Source organism: Mesoplodon mirus, assembly GCF_964341445.2.
Source record: "Mesoplodon mirus genome assembly, chromosome: 13".
Taxonomy (NCBI): Eukaryota; Metazoa; Chordata; class Mammalia; order Artiodactyla; family Ziphiidae; genus Mesoplodon; species Mesoplodon mirus.
In genome coordinates, this window is record NC_138989.1 from 7,836,259 (window position 1) to 7,859,471 (window position 23,213).

Genomic DNA, 23,213 nt, shown 5'->3' on the forward strand with positions numbered 1-23,213 from the left:
GTAGTCTTCACATAAAGTCCCTTTCCACTGAAGCTAACCAGAGCCAATTTCTATTGCTCCAAACCAAAGATCATGGCTGATACCCTATTTAAGCTGCCTCTTCGTCTGTATACTCATTGATCCTTCCTGAATGCCTTTTCTCTTGTTGCAATCTTTCACTTCTCCCCAAACTACTATAATAATCTCCTCGCTGTGGGCCCTTTCCCCAGCCAACCCCTCTTGCCCATCACCCAGCCCTACGCCTCTGAGATCCAAGTTTGATCCACTTCTCCCCCTTTCCTTTAATATCAAGTCTAACCTCCTTGATTCAGCACACAAGGCCATCCATAATGAGATCACCATCTTCTCTGGGTTGCTCTCCTGCCACTGCCCCCAGGCACTGCTCAGATGGGCTTAGAGCGCCTCATTTATGTAATGTCTCCTCCACCTGCCCTGATCACCTCCTCCTTCCCGCCCCATCTGCTCTGGACGCCCCTATGTCATATCACAAAACACTGTATTACTATTGACAGGTCTGTTTCCCTCGCTACAATATAACCTTCTAAAGGGAAAGAAACATGCTCCCTGCCACATTTTATCTTAGGCCTTAGCACCAGGGCACACACAGTTCAACTGAGGTCACTGTTAGAGGATCTGGCACAAGTTACGGCTATTCTCTCATCTGTCCTAGTGAAAGGCAGAGGTGACGAACAGCACACTGAGGGAAGGGTAAGTGACGAGCTCTGGTGAAGCTTCGCCGTACACCTGGCTGCCTTTGGGATACCACCAGCGACTCAGGGAACTGTGTAGTTAAACATGGTTGTGCACAAAGGGACAACAAGATCACAGAGGAAATTGTGGTTACATCTTTTTAAAATGTTGAAATCCCTGGAAAACTAAGAAGGATGTATTGATGCCGACTCAGGGTTTAAGGTTTATGGGGCTGAAACCCACTGGGAGCTTTCCCACCTTTGTCCACTGTCACGTGAGAGAACACACCAGCTTCAGGGCTGGTTCCTCACAAGACTTATTTATGGTCTTTCCTGGGATCCTCTGAGCAGCAGCATACCCCATATCAAGACTCTTTGTTTTGTTTTGTTTTTAAAAGCTTCTCCAAGGTTTTGTAATTAAATTTTTTTAAATTTTATTTATTTATTTATTTTTGGCTGCGTTGGGTCTTTGTTGCTGCACACGGGCTTTCTCTAGTTGTGGCGAGCAGGGGCTACTCTTCGTTGCGGTGCGGGGCTTCTCATTGCGGTGGCTTCTCTTGTTGCGGAGCACGGGCTCTAGGCACGCGAGCTTCAGGAGTTGTGGCGCACGGGCTTAGTTGCTCTGCAGCATGTGGGGTCTTCCCGGACCGGGGCTCAAACCCGTGTCCCCTGCATTGGCAGGTGGATTCTTAACCACTGAGCCACCAGGGAAGTCCCATATCAAGACTCTTTGAAAGTGAAGGAATGAGAAAGGCCAGATCACCTTCTTGAAGACTTGGTCTCCCTCTATTCCTCCTGCCCGTCGCCCACGTGAAAACATTCCTGTTTGGACTCGAGAGGAAGCACCGTGAAACGGCAGTGCTGAAGGAACGCCAGAGATCGTTCTGGACTCCCGAGGGCCTCACCTTGAGCCTACATCCCTCTCTAGGGTCTGAACCACACAAACCTCTGGTGCACTGAATGCATCTGGCCTTGGTGGCACCGTCCCCTCGGTCTGGAAGGTTCTCCCCACTCTTTCCACGACTGTCTCTTAACTTACAAGCCTCATCTTTGGAGAGACGGGCCCTGATCACTTAACTAAAGCACATTTCCCTCATGATATTCTACCTCATAGGCCCCTGGCTCTTCCTCTATGACCGCAGTTTGCAACGACATAGTCATGTGTTTGTTTGACGAGAGATCCCCGAAGACAAGGGCCGTGCCCGTCTTGTCCACCACTGTACCCCCAGCCCTACCACAGCGCTGGCGCACGCTCACTCTGCTGAATTCCTGAAGCAATCAGATGCACACGGAGGAGAAGCTGGGTGGCGGCCGGCACTTGAGACAGAACCTACACCTGATGCGCCCTCTCTGCATCAGACCCAGGGTCCACAATACCGCCCACCGCTCCCTCCACCAGGACAGACACGCTGTGGGGACTACCCTTCACAGCACACGCTGTGTGTTGTCTGAAGTGCTGGCAAAGAGCTTGTAGTGGTTGTTGGAACTAAACTCGCCCCCGCCCAAAGGAAAAAACCCACTTGCTTTAAAGACTAAGATCTAAAAAAATAAATACCATGTTTACATTGAAGTGTTTTCTGACTTCCCATCAACAAAAAAGGAGAGAACAAGAGGGGGTGCAGGGCCGAACACAAAGCCTCATTCCCTTCCATGGGGGCGACCTTGGTATTGAACTTCGCCACTCACAGCTGGTGATTTCAAACTATGGAGAAAAAGGCAGGGCTGCCAACAGTGGAGAGTAATCTTCGGGGCCCGATGCCTCTCGCCTGGGCACTATAAATACCCATGGTTATCGGCGGGGGCGAGAGGCCTGCCTCGGGCATCAGCAGCTCAGGAAACACGGTAAAGAACCCCGCGACGGGTTTACTGTCCCACGAGCTTGGTCCCTACACTCAGCATTGCACTGCCCGGGAAGAATGTTGCATCAACTCGGGTTGTGAGCCTGTGTGTGTGTGTGTGTGTGTGTGTGTGATATTCCTTTAAGCTAAGCTAGCAGAGGATGTTATATGACATATGAATAGGGTGGCAACTTACTGTTGAGTCCCAGTGTCCTGTGTCTACTTATTATAGTCAGTTTTGAGCCGCTGCCTGCAGGGGAACCTCTCTCATCCAGATCTCTCAAGACACGGTCAGGCCAAAAACCCCAGGGTCTAGGGCAGCCATGGCTTTAGGACACAGATCTTTTTTTTTTTTTTTTTTTTGTGGTACGCGGGCCTCTCACCGCTGTGGCCTCTCCCATTGCGGAGCACAGGCTCTGGACGCGCAGGCTCAGCGGCCATGGCTCACGGGCCCAGCCGCTCCACGGCACGTGGGATCTTCCCAGACCAGGGCACGATCCCGTGTCCCCTGCACCGGCAGGCGGACTCTCAACCACTGCGCCACCAGGGAAGCCCCGACCTGGGCTTTTTTGAAGAGTACTAGTCAGGTGTTTTACACATTCGTCATATTTGTAAAGATCTGTTGGAAAGAGTCATCCTGGCCTAGAAGGTGGAGCAAACTCCAACCTGTGGGACAGATCCGGGCTGCTGTGTCTGTGTGGTCCGCAAGCTAAGAATGGCTTTCACATTTTTGAGTGGTTGAAAAGAATCTCAGAAGAAGAAGATTTCACGGTATGTGGAAATTCTCACAAAATCCAAATTAGTTTCAGCGTCCACAAATAAAGTTTGATTGGAAGGGGGCCAGGTTCATTCTTTTCTGGACCAGAGTCTGTATGGCTGCGTTTGTGCTCCAGCGGCTGAGGTGAGGCATCCAACAGCCCACTCGGCCCACAGATCCCCACTGTTTACCCTCTGGCCCTTTCCAGAGAGTCTGCTGACCCTGATGCAGATGGCCTGTGGGGGCCGGATTCACTTTGATTCAAAAGCTAAGTCAGCATTAAAAGAGCACTGAAGCTTCACGTTCATCCACATTCATTCAGTCGTTCCACAAATATTTATCAAGGGTCCTTTGTCAAAGCTTGCAGAGACCCCTATTTGAGCAAGTGTTAACAGATGCTAAAACCCTGGAGTCGGGAGAGATTAATTCTCATCAAACGTCTTCCCCAGTCTCAGGCACAGTTTCTGCCTGCAGTGATAATAGCTGCTGTCCTACTTTGAGCACTACGTTATGCCAGGAACACTTTTATTTGCAATATCTCTTTTAATCCTCACCACCGCCCCAGGAGTTGTTCCAGGGGGAAACTGAGGTTTAAGAGATTAGCCACACCCAAGGGCACACAGGGTGCTGCTGAATGGCCGAGGCAGGATGCAAGCCCAGGCCGGCCGGCCCTTGGGCTGGTGCTGTGCCAACAAGACACTCGTCCTGCCCCGGAGGGGCCTGGGGTTCTAGAGGAGAGAGTGGGGGGCGGGGGAGGCTTTGGGTGGTTCCTGGACAATCATGGCTTTTCCACGGGCTCCTGAACTCTGGAAGCAACAGGCCAGGATGCAGAGGTCGGTAGCCAGAGGCCCCATCTGAAACAGTATTATTTTTTCAAAAGAACATCACATGGTGCTTTTTGGTGTCCAGTGTCTCGTCCCTACGTCTGATGTACAAGCCCAGTGAGACCATCCGTCTTGGGTCTCTGCTCGCTCCATTTCTGGCGTCGCTGCTCTGCTACCCACACGGCTGGGAGAGTCTGGGCTCTCTGCTCTCTGGGCAGGAAGGCAGCCCTCCTCCTCCTCCCCTGGACCCGGGTGCTGGGGCCCGGCCTCGCCACCGCTTGCGTGGCCAACAGGTGAAGACGCCCCGCCGGGGCTGGAAGGTGCACATGAGCTGCTCTTCACGCTGGTCGGACAAGCTGAGAGATACCCCAAGAAAAGCACCAGCAGAAAAGGTGAGAAGGGGCGCCCGTGGCCTGGCTGGGCTGGGAGCAGGGCGGGAAGGCCGCTGACATGGATGCTGCTGTCCCCTGCTGTGTGGGCCTTCCCGGATGAACGGCCGCCCTGACCCTCACCCTTCCCGTATCGACTCAGCACGCAGAGCGAGCGGCTCAGCCTGGGCCTGATGGCGGTTCCCGCTCACCAGACCCACTGCCGCGGGTCCAACTGCTCCCGGGCCGGTTCTGCTCCAGACGATGACTCCAATATATGTCGTCAACAAGAACCAAAAAGAGGGAGCCGGACCTGATCAAAGCAGCTCCTGGTGGGTGTCCAGAGTGCATCCAATTCTGAGTTATTTTCTGAAGAGAACAAGTCACTTGAGAGTTTTCTGTTCCCTAAAATGTCCCCGGGAACTTTTTAACTGGCTTGGTAGTCTGTCTCCCCTAAGCCCTTAGCAGCTGCAATGTTGATTCACAAAGCTTGGATTTCTTTTTGTGTTTTTCAAAAAGAAGCAGATGTAAACCAGGTTGCAAAGCCCTGGAGGTATACACTGTGACGAGCGGGCGCCGGCTGTCCCAAGGCTGTGGTGACACAGCCGGGGTGGGGGATACGGCTCAGTTCTGTGTCCCGGGCTGTCCAAAGGACCCCCAGCGCCAGGTTTCCAAACGGCCGCCACGCAGGGGGCTGTGTGTCTGGAGGAGGGGGCTGCGGCCGTTCTGTTTCTCTCACACAGACCCCTGCTCCGGGGGTCAGAGACATCATCTCAAAGGCTGGTTTCTCCGGGGAAGGAGCTGGTAATGGCCGGCGGGTGTGTCGGACTAAGCACGTGTGGAGAATGACCTTTGGCCTACATGCCTGAGTGAGACCTCATAACTGAGGACAAAACTCTTAAAATCAGACCATAACTTCCATCTGTTTATATGACGAGGGTACCCTATCTTCAAGGTCAGAATGCTGCTGAAGCCTTAGTCACGTTCCCTCAACATCCCGAGCTGGGGAACTGCTTTTGCCTGCTCCGCGCGTTCTGCAGCCCAGCGGAGTTCAAGGCTGCGAATCAACCACACTGGCCCGTGCGGCGCGGGCGCTGTGTGAGGGGGCGGCTCCCGGCTGCTGAGCTCTGCCCCGGGGAGGCTGGCCGGCGGTTTCTGGTCCAGCTGCACAACACACAGGGCTCCGGGGCTGCTCTTCTTCTGCATTCTCTCTGGCAGGTGCCACCGGCGTTAAGCATGGCCAGTGATGCTCTTCATAACGGTCGCACACAACTGCTCAGGGGTTTTGCTGATAAGAAGCCACAAGCCGGGGCTCTTGGGAGCCCAGAGCACCCAACGCCCCCGCCCCAGCCTAATAGCAGGCTGGGATGATCCATATCAGGCCACATTAGGCTAAGGGTCCAGGTGCCACTTGGGGGGATAGAAATAAGGCCACACTTGCCACGAGGACGGCCTGCTGCTGGCTGAGGCCCCCTCTGCCCCCGGGGACCACGCCACCTTCTCGTCCTGTCCAAACCCCCTCCAGGCAGCACTGCCGTGGATCAGGCATGAGGATGGCGGCCGGGGTCTCCAGCCACCCCTTCCATCCAGCTGCCATCGATTTTCTTGCCTCCACCCACTTTTCTATTTCAGAAACAGTGGAATGTCCAACTTTGTGAATTCCATTGCTTAAAAGAAATTTGCTTTTAATGTCTAGACGTTCTGAAGATTAGAGTAGGGGTAGGGAAATGCGGGAAAAGCAGTGCCTCGTGGAAAACACACACACACACAAAGTCCTTTGTGCTTCAGGCACTCCTTTCAACTTCACTGACCGTAGGATCTTGTCCAGAATCTTGGGAAATGGTTAGGCCAAGAATTTGAGTCGTGAATATTTCTGCAGTGATTTCGTCTGGAAGTTCTTCTTCAAAGCAAATTTCTGAACCTAACCAAACAAGAAAAGAAAGCAAATGCCCTCATAACAATTCGGTTTCTAACTCAGAAGCATTTTCCAAAAATATGAGGAAACGATACTAAACAAAAGTGAGAGGAGCTTTGTGCTGGGCTTTGGCCCTGATTCCGTGAAAACCTTTGGGTGGAAACTGGTTAAAATCCCTCCTTCGTGGTTTGGGTTTGGAGCACTGTTACCCAGATCTCTGCACACTTCGTTGGAAAGCCTCAACTACAGGGCATCATTGATTTTAGTGTTTTGAGACACTTAGGAACACTGTATACATGTGTGTGTATATAAAGCAATTGGGAAAGTGACATTCTGAGATCCCAGGTACACAAGGAATGGCATAGAGGAGCTTGCAGGTTGGAAATGACCAATCAGATCCTGGAATCTAGAACTATCTGTGTTAGGAACTCTGTTCAACTTGAAATTGGGAACAGACAACAGGAGGCGAGGGAGAAGGACGCCTGGTGAGGAGTCTTTGCTCCCGACCCCATGACGGCAGCAGGGCAGCACTCGGGGTTGTCCATGGACACGTTCCGGCACAAGGGCGTCAGTGAGCTAGAAGGAGGAGGTGGGAAATCCTCAGACAGGAAAGGAGAGGAGGATGTTTGTTTTTTGGCCACACTGCACAGCATGCGGATCTTAGTTCCCCGACCAGGGATCGAACCCGCGCCCCCTGCAGTGGAAGCGCAGAGTCCTAACCACTGGACCGCCAGGGAAGTCCCAGGATGATCTTTAAAGATGTTCAAGCTCTGGCAGCTTGAAGTGGGGCTCGTGCCTGCCTGCTGAGTCCCTGCCCTCTCCTCGTCCAAGGCTCTCCTGACAATACCTCTTTGGAAAGAGCTTCCGAACGGCATCCTCTGCTAGTGGCCAGAATTCGCCTACCCAAGCTGGAAAGATGAGGACTGGATCAGGGGAATAAAGGGAAGAAACAAGGCTGGGAGACACAAAGGAAGGACGGAGCACAGGAACAAAAGCTTTCATCTCTTAGACATGACCACCACTCCCTGGTCTTTTTATAACTTACTCATGTTGGGTTCCCAACAGAACTTGCTTTGTTGTGTGCATGGCATGAAGGAGAGTGGCTTGCACCAGTTAGAAGACATTAATGCACTTAAGTCGCCAACAAATTAGTGCACCTTGGCTACATGTCCAGACAGAGCCCACTGTAGTACCTTTGACAGAAGAGGCTGCGGGCTCGGATTTCCAGCCCTCAGGATTCAGTCCGAACAGTGTGGCGAAGCAGTCAGACATCTCCTCTTCCGTCATGTGCTCACCTGGGCATCATAAAGGTAAAAGGAGGCTGTTCAGCTCGTGGGACTGAGCCTCATGTCAGAGTTTAGCATCATCATTCTGAGGTCTTCAAGAGAATGATTCCACTGTTTCACTGAGACACAAAAACAATCTAGGGAGTCCCATGTTACTGTCATATAGACCTCCTTATATGGTGCTAAAAATGGGACTCCAACCCAGGGGACTGTGTTGGGGCTTGTGCAGAGAAAGAAGACAGCACTCTGACAAAGACTGTGCTTAGCTTCATTTCAAATTCCCTCACATTAGAAGCACCAGTTTGGCTAAGATGAAATGATCGCCCAGAGAAAAGGGCTACTTGACTTCCTCACATAAAACAATGAGGAAGGACTTCCCTGGTGGTGCAGTGGCTAAGAATCCGCCTGCCAATGCAGGGGACATGGGTTCGAGCCCTGATCCGGGAAGATCCCACATGCTGCGGAGCAACTAAGCCCGTGCACCACAACTACTGAGCCTGCGCTCTAGAGGCCATAAGCCACAACTACTGAGCCCACGTGCCACAACTACAGAAGCCCACACGCCTAGAGCGCGTGCTCCGCAACGAGAAGCCACTGCAATGAGAAGCCCACGCACTGCAACGAAGAGAGAAGCCCGCGCACCGCAACGAAGAGTAGCCCCTGCTCACCGCAAGTAGAGAAAGCCCGAGCGCAGCAACAAAGACCCAACGCGGCCAAAAATAAATAAATAAATGTGTTTTTTTTTAAGGTACGATGAGGAAGAGAATAGGTAAAAATGAAAAGTTTTACTTTGGTTTGGCTTTATTTCACAAATGCAACCCCGTCTCGTAGTAGCTCTGTGAGGTTGATGGCTGGCACTTGTATTCCTGCTTTACGAGTGAAGGCCCTGAATCTTGCAGTTCCAGGAAGTTGGGACATAAACTGCATCCTTCTGGTTCCCGGCATCCTTCCCTTTACCCCGTGTTTGCCAGCCACGTGGGCCAGTAAGCGGCATCCTCGCGGCTGAAGTCCAGTCAAATCAGAGATGCCGGGGGGTGGTCTGTCTCCCAGCTCAGTTCTCTCCAGTGGGAATGGCTCAAGGGTGTTACGAGATATACCTATTTAGGTACTTACCTTTGGTTTGAAGCAGTTTCAGAAAATCCTCTCTTCGAATAGCTTTCTTTCCCTTTGAATTGGTAAAACCAAGAACGTCAAAGCTCCGCTGGATGCCACTCATGGTGTTACCAAAGGGTGGCCTGTGATTAAGGTAAACTTTGAAGAAATCCGGTAGGTTGATTTTGTCAATTAGTTTTCCAGTGTCCACATACTCACTAAATCTGATTTCGTTAAACATATCTTCAATCTAGGAAAGAGGTTTAGGGAAAAAAAAAAAAAAAGACCATGGTAAGCAGAAGAGACACTTTGATAGACTGCTAAGAACTGGAGAGCTACAGACAAATGTTCGCCATTAGCTTAGAACATGTATGTTATGCGTTGACTGTATTCCCCCCCCAAAGAAAGATAGGTTGAAGTCCTAACCCCCAGTTCCTCAGTCCCTCAGGGCAGATGTCATTAGTTAAGATGAGGTTGTACTGGAGGAGGGTGGGCCTTTCACACAATATGACCCGTGTCCTCATAAAAAGAGGAAAGAGGTCTTCCCTGGTGGCGCAGTGGTTGAGAGTCTGCCTGCCGATGCAGGAGACACAGGTTCGTGCCCCGGTCCGGGAAGATCCCACATGCCACGGAGCGGCTGGGCCCGTGAGCCATGGCCGCTGAGCCTGCGTGTCCGGAGCCTGTGCTCCGCAACGGGAGAGGCCGCAGCAGTGAGAGGCCCGCGTACCACAAAAAAAAAAAAAAAAAAGAGGAAAGAGACACTCAGGGCCCAGATGGACATGTGATGGCCGAGGCAGTGGTTGGAGGGACACAGCTTAAGCCAAGGACCATCAAGGATTGATGGTAACTGCAGAAGCTAGAAGAGGCGACGACACACTTTATCCCCTACATGTTTCATAGAGAGCAGGACCCTGCTGACACCTTGATTTCAGACTTCCATGAGAGAATAAATTCCTGTTGTGTGAAGCCACCCACTCTGTGTGGTACTAAATTTTACAGCAGCCTTGATCCACTGTCCAACTCGGTCAATACTATTAGCATTGGCATGAACAGTGTTTCATTTCTTCACTTTTCACCTAAGTATCTCACAGTGTATCTACTACACCCTTGCTTTGTGAAGAAGATATTAGTTTCATTTAAAAGACGGAATCCTGAAGAATTTAGAAATTAGTTTAGATGAACAAGCAAATAATTCAGTGTGAAACCCAAATACAGGACCTAAGGCTGTGGTAAGTTTCTTAAGGCAACTAACTGCACCATGACTCTTTTTTCCTTTCCATCTTTATCCTGCAATGTTTGATATACTCAAAAGATCCTATGTAACATACATACAACTTATGTGATATAATTTTTAAAATGAAGACCTAAGAAGCCATCACTCATTGAAAATAGCAACACAGTTGACAAATCTTAAGCGAGACTAACCAAGAAAAAAAAAAGAGAAAAGACTCAAATTATTAAAATCAGGAATGAAAGAGGGAATACCAGTACCAATCTTACAGAGATTAAAAAGAGTGTGAGCAATTATATGCCAACAAATCAGATAACTTAGGTGAAATGGACAAATTCCTAGAAAGATACAAATGACCAAAACTGACTCAAGAAGAAGAGAAAATCTAAACAGACCTATAACAAGTAAATAGATTAAATTAGTAAATTTACAGCTTCCGCAAAGAAAAACCAAGGACCAAATGGCCTCATTGGTGAATTCTACCAAATATTTAAAGAATACCAATCCCCCACAAACTCTCCCAAAAACATAAGAAAAGGGAACAATTCCCAACTCATTCTGTGAGGGCTGCTTTCTGATTTGGAAAGTCATTCTTTGCGTATTTTCCAAATTTCCTAGAATGAGCAGAGTGCTGACATGTCTGTGGATTCAAATGGAAATATGGTGCCAGTTAATGCAGGTCTCCACACAGGGCTCCTTGCGTAACTGGCAAAATGCAAGGAGGAGAGAAATAGAACACAGAAACAAACAAAACCTCTCCTCACTCCCATCAGCCTTCTCTGTGCAGTATTTTTGTACCACGCACACTGCAGTCGGCTAAAATCCAGAAACCTGAACCGTGCCTGACAAAGGGCTAGAAATGAGTAATTTATTTTAGTGTCTACATTTGAAACTAATATGTGTCCCTCCAAATTGCAGGGTTTTGAATTTTACAGACAGACAGACAGAGAGAGAGAGAGAGAGAGAATAAGAGCCACAGAAAAGTGGGAAATAATTTTTTTCCCCAGAACCTGAAATTCTTTGGTCTGTAGGAATGAATCAGGAAGAGAATCTATATTTGTACACAATATTTATCAATAGATAGCCAATTTCTCCTTGTCCACTAAATAAATGAAAGAGCACCAGTCTGAAGCAATGCCAAATATTAGCCTGTCTGGAACATCCTAGTGTCTTGGTCTTGCCCCAAGTATCAAGAAGGAAATACAAACCTCTTGCAGTCCAACCATCATTTCTGTGAAAGACCTGGGGTACCTTCCTGCCACTTTTTCCCATGCATATAAAATACATGTGTCTATTTTTTTTGCAAAACTAGTATGTGTATATATCCTTTTTTGTATCCTGCTTTTGTATCCTGCTTTTCCCCTTTCTACATTGTATCTTAGTAATCGTCTCATATTTTCAAAGAAGCCATATATCCTCAATGCAACATTCCAGGAATGGTCTTTAGATATAACATCATTGGTTATGGATACAAACGAACCATAATCGGTACTATGCAAGTAACTCTAATTGGTAACATTTTCATATACAGCACTTATTGAGTTTATATTATGTGCAACTGCATGTTAAATCATGTACAGTTTGTGTATAAATAAAACTACCCAGTAGCATATATTATTTACAGATTCTACTATATGATTTTAATACTATTAGTATATGCATGTGCTACCACTTACGATAAGCCAAAGGAGACTGGGGCTAACACTACGATCTTTTTTTTTTTTTTTTTGCGGTCCGCGGGCCTCTCACTGTTGTGGCCTCTCCCGTTGCGGAGCACAGGCTCCGGACGCGCAGGCTCAGCGGCCATGGCTCACGGGCCCAGCCGCTCCGCGGCACGTGGGGTCTTCCCGGACCGGGGCAGGAACCCGTGTCCCCTGCATCGGCAGGCGGACTCCCAACCACTGCGCCACCAGGGAAGCCCTAACACTACGATCTTTGAAGGCAGACCTAGGTTCAAAACCTGGTTCTGCCATTTTCTATATGACTTTGGGTTAGTAACTGAACATTCCTTATCCTCAGTGTCCTGTCTTGAAAAAGGGAGTAATATGGTACACCAGTTGCAGTGGGCTGATCTGACGCTTACTGTGACAATGTATCTAAAGTGCTGACACAGTGCCTAACACAGCGCTCAACTGGCGATCATTGTTCTTGTGATTTTATTATACTTCCTACGTCCCTGCCAATTACAGTGCATGTAATTATAACATAAGTTATAATTTATAAATACATAAATTATAATGTAAATGATATGTGTACTTTACAAATGCAATATACGATTCAAACTCAATTCAGAAATAGGGGACTAACCCAAAGAGGACAAAAAAGGAATCCAAGAGTGCCTGGAGTTACTCATACCCAGAGCGTTCCAAAGATCGCAGGGAACATTCTTGGCACAAACCCCTCTGTAGGTGATTCACCTCTTACTCTCCTTCCCCAAATGACTGACCAGAGATCACTGCTCAACGAGCAGAGAGCTGGCAGCTTCAGCATCATAACATTTCCTTCCCGAGCCTACTCTGTGTTAGTTGAAGAGGCAGGTGCTGCTACGTGTCTAAACGAGGTTCGTGCTTGGGAGAGGAACCTCGGCGCCCGAATGGAATGCCCAGAGCCTTCCCAGGGCCCCGGTAGGAGGAGCGGGAGGCCCCGCGGTCGCCCAGAGCGCTCTGGCTGGCTTCAGCCCGGCCTCTTATTGGCATTCTCACGCTGGCCTGTCATCCACTAAGGCAGTGGTTCATTTGATTCACCCAGGGAGCTTTAAACATTCTAAGGCCTCGGCCCCATTCCCAGAGATCCTGATTTAATTGTTCTGGGGTGGAGTATGAGCAGTCATAGTTTTTAAAAGCTCCCCAGGGGATATGAATGTGTGGCCAAGGTTGAGAAGTATGGCTTTAAGGCAGGGGATCTCAAACTTTATCAGGCATCAACATGAGCCAGAGGGTCCATTAAAACACAGACTGCTGGTCCCACCCCCAGAGTTTCTGATTCTGTGAGTCTGGGATCTGGGCTGAGAATCTGCTTTGCTTACAAATCCCCAGGTGAGGCCTGTGCTGCTGGTCTGGGGGCCACAGCTTTGAGAACCGGCTCTTACACCACAGCGGCTAGCAGAGGTGATGCTCATGCTAAAAAGAATCAGCACCCAGCTTGTGATTTTCATCAGAGAGTAATGGTGGGTGGCAGCTGTGAGGCATATTCTAATTCTTCAGGCCCGCATCTGTCTCCTCCATTAAGCTGTAGCAATAGCGTTCATCTCTATTTCCACAGCAGCTTTGTTCAGAGCCCGGCACATTGTGGGGGCCCAGAGAAATGTTTACTGAATGAATGAATGAATGAATGAAACACCGTGGGCACAATGAGGCCATGGAAGAAGTTCTCTTAAAACTCAAAAAAGGGGGGCTTCCCTGGTTGTGCAGTGGTTAGGAATCCTCCTGCCAAGGCAGGGGACACGGGTTCGAGCCCTGGTCCGGGAAGATCCCACATGCTGCGAAGCAACTAAGCCCGGGCGCCACAACTACCGAGCCTGTGCTCCAGAGCCCGCGAGCCACAACTACTGAGCCCGCGAGCCACAACTACTGAGCCCATGAGCCACAACTACTGAAGCCCATGAGCCACAACTACTGAAGCCCGCGCACGCCTAGAGCCCGTGCTCTGCAACAAGAGAAGCCACCGCAGCGAGAAGCCCGTGAACCGCAACAAAGAGTAGCCCCCTCTCGCCACAACTAGAGAAAGCTTGTGCGCAACAAGGAAGACCCAACGCAGCCAAAAATAAATAAATTAATTAATTAAAAATTTTTAAAAAGGTAGAACTGTCGAGGTCGAATATCTATTCAACAGCTTGTCATTTGAGTTATAACTTTTTTTTTTTGGGCCACGCGCCATGCAGCTTGTAGGATCTTAGGTCCCCAACCAGGGATTGAACCCGGGCCCTCAGCAGTGAAAGCACAGAGTCCTAACCACTGGACCACCAGGGAATTCCTGATTTATAACTTTTAAACATTTACACAGTCGGCCCCTGGACCTCTGCTGGTACCACTGCCCAGGCCCCGAGATGTGAGGGTGGCCTGTCCTTGGAGGGCCGGAGTCCCCTGGCCCAGGACTGCTTTACTCCTGCCGCTGTCATTCTCCCCACAGGCCTTTGGGTTTGCGATCCTGTTGTCAGCCGCAGGAAGCCACTGATGGCCTTAGAATTGTGTCTTATAATTAAGTTTTATAACCTCCCTGTTAAACGGAGAGGAACATGGTACACTTGAACTGGGGCCATTCCTCGTCTTTTTAAACGGGCTCCTGGTGCGGGTCGGTTTCTTCTGTGACAGTTTCATAGACTCGCAGGCTGGAGGGACTCTCCCTCCTCCTTACACACACCTAGTGCTCTCTAGACCATCCCTGGCAAATGAGGAGACAGTCTTTCCTCCCAGCATCCTCTTCGCCTCACATCCCCTCCGTGTGGCCCATCGCGGCGGCGTTTCGCACTGACCTGGGGCAGGGAAGGAGGGGCTGGGCAGCAGCTTCCAGGGCTGGAGACGCCTCTGCTGTTGGCGCATCGCTCTGTCACTCACAACTGCCCGCCTCACCAGTAACTATCTGCACAACAGCTGCCTCCTGTCAGGTCCTGCCCACTGGACGCCGACCCAGGAGAAGGCCAGCCCTCGGTGCTGGACCACAGCGCTCTCTCCCTGCTGTCTGCCGGCCAGGGGGAGACTCAGAGATGACAACCCCACCATTCCCAGCGCCCTTTATGGTGACCTCCGCCCAGCCCCTCACGGGGCCCAGGCTGCAAGCACTTCCGGGGATTCTTCCCCACCCCAGGTGAATGTTTTTAAAGGTTTTAAAATCTGAATGACAGATTTCCCTTGTGGCTCAGTGGTTAAGAAGCCGCCTGCCAATGCAGGGGACATGGGTTCGAGCCCTGGTCCAGGAAGATCCCACATGCCGCGGAACAGGTAAGCCCGTGCGCCACAACTCTGAGCCTGCGCTCTGGAGCCTGCGAGCCACAACTACTGAAGCCCATGCGCCTAGAGCCCGAGCTCCACAACAAGAGAAGCCACCGCAGTGGCTTCTCTTTTCTTTACTCCTCTAGAAAAAGGAGTGAAGTACTGATTATGCTACAACATGGATGCACCTTGAAAACAGTGAAAGAAGCCAGACACAAACGATCACACATCACATGATTCCATCTATATGAAATGTCCAGAAGAGGCAAATCCGGAGATGGGAAGTAGACTAGTGGATGCCAGGGGCTGAGGAGGGGGGATGGGAAGTGATGGCTAATGGGTACAGGGCTTCTTTTTAGGGTGATAAACGTGTTCTAGGATTCGATAGTAGTGATGGTTGCACAACTCTGTGAACATACTAAAAGCCAGTGACTCACTTTAAATAGGTGAATTGTATGATATGTGATATATCTCAATAAAGTTGATTAAAAGGAAGAAAAATAGGGAGTTCCCCGGTGGCCTAGTGGCTAGGATTCTGCGTTTTCACTGCCATGGTTAGGGGAGATCCCGCAAGCCATGAGGCGTGGCCAAAAAAAATAATAATAATAATAACAAAAGGAAGAAAGATAGGGACTTCCTTGGCAGTCCGGCGGTTAAGACTCCGCACTTCCAAGGCAGCGGGTGCAGGTTTGATCCTTGGTCAGGGAACTAAGATCCCACATGCTTCACGGTGAGGCCAAAAAAAAAAAAAGAAATATAATACAGAGGTGAAGCAATGGCAAAGGCAAGTAACAAAGCAAATAACATCAGTTTTTAAAAATGTAATTTTCACCGTGACTATGATCTATTCTTTTATCATCATAAAACCAGTAAAGATGAATATGTGCTTGTTATAAAAAATGCAAACACTGGAGATGTAAAGAATAGAAGTGAAGTGCTCCATCGTTCCCCAGCCCTCAGCCATAGCCAGCGCTTGATGTCCTGACTTTTGTTTGCACTAAGACCAGCCAGCTGGGGTACAGACCGCGGCCCTGAGTGGCCGTGCAAGCTTCCTCATCCCCTGAGCCTCACTGTCCTGGTTGGTAAAATGGAGATGACAAAAGCATCTGCTTGCTGTGAGGACTAAACGCCCGGGGGCTGGCACGGTCCTTGGCTCTCAGCAAGCGCTCAAGCGAGAAGGGCTGCTGCGGCCGTTGGTGTTATTGATATTATCAGCTGCATCCTTTTTTAGTGGCCACGCAGCATTTTAGTATTTCTTTCTTTATTATTATTATTTTTTTTTTTGCGGTACGCGGGCCTCTCACTGTTGTGGCCTCTCCCGTTGCGGAGCACAGGCTCTGGACGCGCAGGCTCAGCGGCCATGGCTCACGGGCCCAGCCGCTCCGCGGCATGTGGAATCTTCCCGGACCGGGGCACGAACCCGCGTCCCCTGCCTCGGCAGGCGGACTCCCAACCACTGCGCCACCGGGGAAGCCCTAGTATTTCTTTCTTTAGATGCTGTGTGGCGACAGCAGTGCTCCCTGGCGTAGGGTTCTCAGTGGACCAGGAAGGCCTCCCGACAGCAGTGGGCCATTTCTCTCACTTTCGGGACGGAAACACCTCCTGATATTTATGCTTCAGAACAAATCCAACCCACTGAGGACCTTTCTTCAAAGTGCGAATTTCCAAATTCCCATGGGGTCTTCATCAGAGCAGAAACTGTGCCCATGACCGTTGGCTCAAATTTCTCCTCCTCGTATGGCGGACGGCTGTGCCACTTGGCTACGCTCCCTCCATCCCAGCTGGGACCGCGGTTTAGCCACAAAGATTAGCACACAAGGCTTGGGGAGGATTTGTTCATTTATCTTTCTGGGTTTTGTTCTGAATACAAAAGCAATACAAGCTACCGCTTGTAGTTAAGAAAAATTAAATTCGGGCTTCCCTGTGAGCCATGGCCGCTGAGCCTGCGCGTCCGGAGCCTGTGCTCCGCAACGGGAGAGGCCACAACAGTGAGAGGCCCGCGTACCGCAAAAAAAAAAAAAAAAGAAAGAAAAAGAAAAATTAAATTCTACAGAAATGTATGTATGAGCCTCCCCTCTGCCCAGCAAGTTACAGCCACGATGGTCTTCTAAGGAGAGTGGACGTGACTAAATGGGAGGTTTTTTCATTTGTAAACCCTAGAGATGGGCTTATACTGCAGATTTGGAAATAGAAGCTAAGAGCTGAACTGGCATGGCCATCAGAGGGACAGGAGGGGGTGCTCCTCAGGGAAGGAGGAGGGGGTGCAGAGCTCGGTGGGGGTCAAGACCAGCAAGGAAACCCCCCTGGGGGGGGGTCATCGGGACTGGAGAGAAGGGCTAATGAGAAGTTTTAGGTAAACTGCTGTGGAATCCGGTTATGCATGAATCCCTCTGGTGATTCCCAGTGTTTCAGGGAAGTTGTCTTGTGTAGATGGGCTTTCTGTTTTCGTGGAAAAGGAGGAAGATGCTGAGCGTCACGTCTGGAATGACCTGGAGTGTGCACACGCACACGGGGGAGCCCCGAGGCCAGGAGAGCGCAAGCCGCCAGGGCAGCCCCGAACTCCGACTACGGGTGGGAACCAGGGCTGGGTTCCAGCTGGTACCAGAGGCCCCAGCTGACGGGGGTGATACGTAGAAAGTAGAGAGTAAAAGCTCTCACGGATCCCATGCCTCAGAGGTCAGTGTCGTTAAGGGTTTGGAAGAAGTTCTTTCAGTTTCTCTAGGCATATATGAGCTCTATATATTATTGTTAATGAAGTGAGGTCATGCTTTACATACTGTTCTGCAACTTGCCTTTTGTCCTTTAATAACAAAAGCAGCACATTCTTTCTGAGTCAAGAATCATAGGTCAGGGACTTCCCTGGTGGTCCAGTGGTTAAGAGTCCGCCTTCCAATACGGGGGACGTGGGTTCGATCCCTGGTCGGGGAACTAAGATCCCACATGCTACGGGACAGCTAAGTCCATGCGCTGCAACTACTGAGCCCACGCGCTCTGGAGCCCGCGTGCCACAGCTAGAGAGAAGCCTGTGCACCGCAACAAAGAGCCCGTGCGCTGCAGCTAAGACCCGACGCAGCCAAATAAATAAAATTAAAGAATAAAAAAAAGAAGAGAACAGAAAAAAAAGAGTCATAGGTCAATTTCACTGTTTAATAATTACTAAGTGTAGGTGTGCCTTCCTTGATTTACCCCATCTCCTATCAACGGACCTTAAGGTTGTTTTAATTTTTCACTATTATAAACCATCCTGCAGTACATCACTGTTACACTTGCCTGAGTTTTCCTGTGGGATATACTCCTAAAAGCAGAATTGCTGGGTCCAAAGTTGAGCACATTTAAAAATTAAGTGATTATTTCCTCTCCAAACCCTCCTAAACAAGGCTAATATACCAAATAGTTAGGGCTACTATTAATTACTCTGAGATCAAACAATAATGTCAGGGATTCTATCTCCCTTATTGTTTTTGCAGTCAAACATGACTGGTGAGCATATCGTTCATTCATTTACTCATCCGACCAAGATTTGCTGAGCCTCCACGATGTGAGCTCTTGCTGGGTACACACCTCTCTGCCAGGATTGGCCTTAATTTATAGAACTAAGTGGTCGAACTACTGTTAATTCATTGCAAAATATATCGAGAATCTATAATGCTCTGCAAGCTAAAAAGAAACATAGCCACAAGTGACCAGGGAACACACGTGACACACAGGCCTGGCCCCAACACGATATTCCAAAGTCCCGGAGGGAAAAATATATCTATAGAGGTGGAAGATGAAACTTTCTCGTATGTGAAGTCAGCTATATAAACTGTGAAGAGCCCTAACGTAGGAACCCAAACTTAGGGTTTATAACATTATCAACATTGCAGATCTTTCTTTTAAAAAAATGAAGATTTGTAAGAGCAGCCCACCTCACCTCTTTGGCTGTGTTCTGCAGAAGATGGGAATGGTTAGGGATTCTTTGGGGAGGGTTACATTCTTGTATAATTTGGCTTCAATCTACCACACTGACTAGATTCAAATCCCCAAGGCAGTTAAAATGACGTAAGAAAAATATAAATAATGTAGAGCCTTGGGGGGCTGGCTTGAGTCTGTGTTTCTAAGTCTTTCAAGTAACCAAGTGTGAAAATACTCTTATCAGCGGCACATACTTCTTCATGCAACTTCTCGGGGGAGGGGGAACAGCTGCATCTTAATAGGAAATGTTTCATTAACCATGACGAAGCCTGGGTTTAAAAGTTTCAAAGCCCCGAAAACATTTTTATTAAGATCGCTATAAATCTGATGGAAACTAGAGATCAAAAAGTTCTCCCCTCGGAGCTTCAGATATAAACTAATTCATCAGCGAACAGTGTCTGCACTCGGATGTGGCCACATCTGGATCGGGGGCCTTCAGAAAACATCTCCAAAGAGTAAATTTATTTTTTTTAATGGATTAAAAACCCTGGAGTCCAGGGTATTTATGAAGACACTGAGTGTGGCGCTGAAACCCCTTCTTAGCAGCTGGTGGGGGGGGGGGGCGACACAACAGTCAGTGACAACCTTGCAATGACCATTTTAATGTGGGTAAATAATATTCCATGTCACTTTATAACATTTGTTGCAGACTAAACTTTTTTTCTGGGTACTTTTTTTTTTTTTTTTTGCCATGCTGCGTGGCTTGTGGGATCTTAGTTCCACAACCAGGGATTGAACCCGGGCCCTTGGCAGTGAAAGCAGCGAGACCTAAGCACTGGACCACCAGGGAAGTCCCTCTGGGTACTTTTTACTCATCAGCAAGATTTCGATAGGTTGTTAAGCTTTATTATTTTTGGCCAATGATAGGACAATGGAGTGAGCCTTTGGTAATTACACCTCTTACTTCTAGAGGAAGCAGAAAAACCACAGCCACTCTGCGCCACCGTCCTCCTTCAGCGATTCGTGTGGCAGGTGGGTGACAGTCACAAAGGATAAACACCCAGAATTCCCTTATCAACAAAGCAGGACTGCAGAGGACACATTTACATGGGCCCAGGGTTTAAAGTCAAGAATCCTGAGTGAGAAGGCTGCCATCAGTTTGATGGCTTTCGGCCATTTACATAAAGTCTCTTTACCAGACAAATCAAGAAAATAAAAAACTGATTTTAGAGAGGGTATCGTAAACAAAGATCCACAGGGTCAGAGAGACATTCACCTAAAGGCCTTTTATAATCACACATCCAGAGACAAGGATAGGATGGATGGTGGAGGTAATAATACTGGATGGTGTTTTTTCAAACATTTAACATGTGCCCTGTACTGTACTAAACAGATACTCATTTAATCGTCACAATAATTCCAGGGGCTGGGTACTACTATTAGCCCCATTCTACAGATGAAGAAACTGAGGCTTAGAGAGGTTCAGAAACTTGACCAAGTCTCACAGCTGGCGAGTGGTTATAGTCAGGAGTCAAACCCAGAGCCACCTGACCCAGGAGCCTGTGCTCCCAGTGCTGCTTCCCTAGTAGGATGGCTTGGATCTGCAGCCATCAGAGAGAGGCTCCTGAGTGCTTACAGGAATTGTGAGACATACGGCCCATGATGGCATTTTGGTGAGTTTCATATGAATATGATCCTTAGACACTGCAGGTAGCAACTGAGTCTGTGTGGCACTGTGGAGGAGGGTCTCTTCCCAGCTGGACTACCAGGTAAGGGGCAAAGTGGAAAATGCAGACTCCCAGGCCCCATACTTCGAGATTCTGATTGGTTAGATCTGGGATGGGGCCCCAGAATCTGATTTTTTAGTAAATGCTCCAGGTAATTCTGTTGCAGGTTGCCAGTTTGGGAAACAATGTTCTAAGGAACATGCTTTAGAAACACAGCTCTAGGGAACACTTTTATGTGGGTTGCACAAACTTCGTGGGTAGTTGCTTCTGTTTCTGACCATATACTTTTACAAAATGAATACTGGCCAAAAGACCTTTCGAGGAGCTTAAAGAATCCCTGACTTTTTTTTTTTTTTGGCTGCGTTGGGTCTTTGCTGCTGCACACAGGCTTTCTCTAGTTGCAGCGAGCGGGGGTTACTCTTCGTTGCGGTGCGCGGGCTTCTCATTGCTGTGGCTTCTCTTGTTGCAGAGCATGGGCTCTAGAGCGTGTGGCCTTCAGTAGTTGTGGCACGGGGGCTCAGTAGTTTTGGCTTGTGGGCTGTAGAGCACAGGCTCAGTGGTTGTGGTGCACGGGCTTAGTTGCTCTGCGGCATGTGGGATCTTCCCGGACCAGGGCTCGAACCCGTGTCCCCTGCACTGGCAGGTGGCTTCTTAACCACTGTGCCACCAGGGAAGTCCCCCTGATGTTTTTAAGGTACTCATTCAAGACTCAGCTGGGTTTATGGGCTCTGAGAACTCATTTCTCCAGATGCTACTTGGAGAATAAAAGTCACCTTCCAGTCATACTTGGAGCACCCCAAAAAAGGTGATTCTGGGTAGGCCACTGAAGCCAGGGGAAATGACTGGGACCACAGCTCATATCACTAAAATGTGCTCAGACACCTAATGTGAACACTGAGTCTTAGCTGGGTTTCAGGAGTTATGTATGCTTGATGGTGAGCTGCAAAATGCTACATTTCTGGAAAACTATTTGGCAACGGGCCTTAAAGTTCATATTCTCTGACCCAGTAATTCTATTTCTAGGACTCTGACCCAGGAAAATAATCAGAGAAGTATGCAAAAACCATACACAGAGATGTGCATCACAGCCATGTCTCTGACAGCCAAAATACTTCAGACACCCTATGTGTCTGTCAACTGGGGAATGGATCAACTGAGTATACAGCCTTTCGAAAGCATGTTGTCTATAGCAAACCAAAAAGCTTCTGCACAGCAAAAGAAACGATCGACAAAATGAAAAAGCAACCTACAGAATGGGAAGAAATATTTGCAAACCACATATCTGATAAGGGGTTGATATCCAAAATACATAAGGGACTCACAACCAATAGCAAAAAGCCAAATAACCCACTTAAAAAATGGGCAGAAGACCTGAATAGACATTTTTCTAAAGAAGATATTCAAATGATCAGTAAGTACATGAAAAGGTGCTCACATCGCTAACCATCATGGAAATGCAAACCAAAACCACAATGAGCTATCACCTCACACCTGTCAGAAGGGCTTTTATCAAAAAAAATAAGAGAAAACAAGTGTTCACAAGGATGTGGAGAAAAGGGAATTCTTGTGCATTGTCGGTAGTGATGGATAAAGAAAATGTGGGTTGTGTTTGTGTGTATGATAGAATATTATTGGAATATTAATTAGCCATAAAAAAGAAGGAAATCCTGCCAGGTATGACAACATGGATGAAACCTGAGGGCACTGCTCTAAGTGGAACAAGTCAGACAGGGAAAGACAAATACTGTCCGATCTCACTTGTATGTGGGATCTTATAAAAAAAAAAAACTCATAGAAACAGAAACAGATTGGTGGTTGCCAGGGGCAGGGGGTGGGGAGTGGGAGAAATGGGTGAAAAGTGGTCAAAGGGTACAAACTCCCAATTATCAGATACACATGTCCTGGGGATGTAAGGTACAGCATGGGGACTCTAGTTAACAATACAGTACAGTATATTTGAAAGTTGCTAACATAGTAGATTTTTAAAGTTCTCATCACACACAAAAAATTGTAACTATGCAAGGGGATGGATGTGTTAACTAACCATACCGTGGTAATAATTTTTTCATATATACATATATAAAATCACTATATTGAATATCTTAAATGCACACAATGTTATATGTCAATTATATCTTAATAAAGCCAGGGGTAAAAAGCATATTATTGAGGAATTTTCACCACATGCTCACAAAACAAGTTACTGAGAATGTTGCTATACACGTATACATATACATACACACGTACTCTGTAAAATGTTGAGATATATACCTATATACACCATATAATGGCAATTCTTTGTTTATCTATGTCTAAATATAAAAAAATAGAAGGAAGTCCACCAAAATGTTAATAATGATTACCTCTGAGTCATTTCTATTTTCTTCTTTATGGGTCTATTTTGTAAATCAAAGAGTTTTCAAATTAAGCTATATCCTTTATAAATCAAGTTTTCAGAGAATTGTTAATGAAATGGGAAATGCATATTACATAATATCAAGTAAAAATATAGGATAAAAATATATATTCAATATGGTACCCATTAGTTTTTTTAAATTATATATATATATGTATTATATATAAATCAATCCAGGAAGATACCAATAACTATTGTCTCTGTGTACTGGGATTATAGGTAATTATTTTCTTCATTCCACTTGTGTA

At 48.0% G+C, this 23,213-nt stretch overlaps 1 protein-coding gene across 5 annotated transcripts in view; it reads right to left on the reverse strand.

Annotated features, from left to right (window-relative positions):
• Positions 1–3,965: 3,965 nt before the first annotated feature.
• CFAP251 (cilia and flagella associated protein 251) overlaps positions 3,966–23,213 on the reverse strand; it is a 65,095-nt gene continuing 45,847 nt past the window's right edge. For 4 of the 5 annotated variants that reach the window (XM_082641036.1, XM_082641038.1, XM_082641037.1 and 1 more), the window contains 3 exons: positions 8,791–9,019; positions 7,585–7,686; positions 3,966–6,397 (listed from right to left, as the gene is read on the reverse strand). In XM_082641036.1, the coding sequence (XP_082497162.1) occupies positions 6,261–6,397; positions 7,585–7,686; positions 8,791–9,019 (468 nt within the window). In that variant the 3' untranslated portion in view covers positions 3,966–6,260. Of the gene's footprint in view, positions 6,398–7,584; positions 7,687–8,790; positions 9,020–23,213 lie in introns of those variants that run through there. The other variant, XM_082641039.1, reaches the window with a different exon arrangement.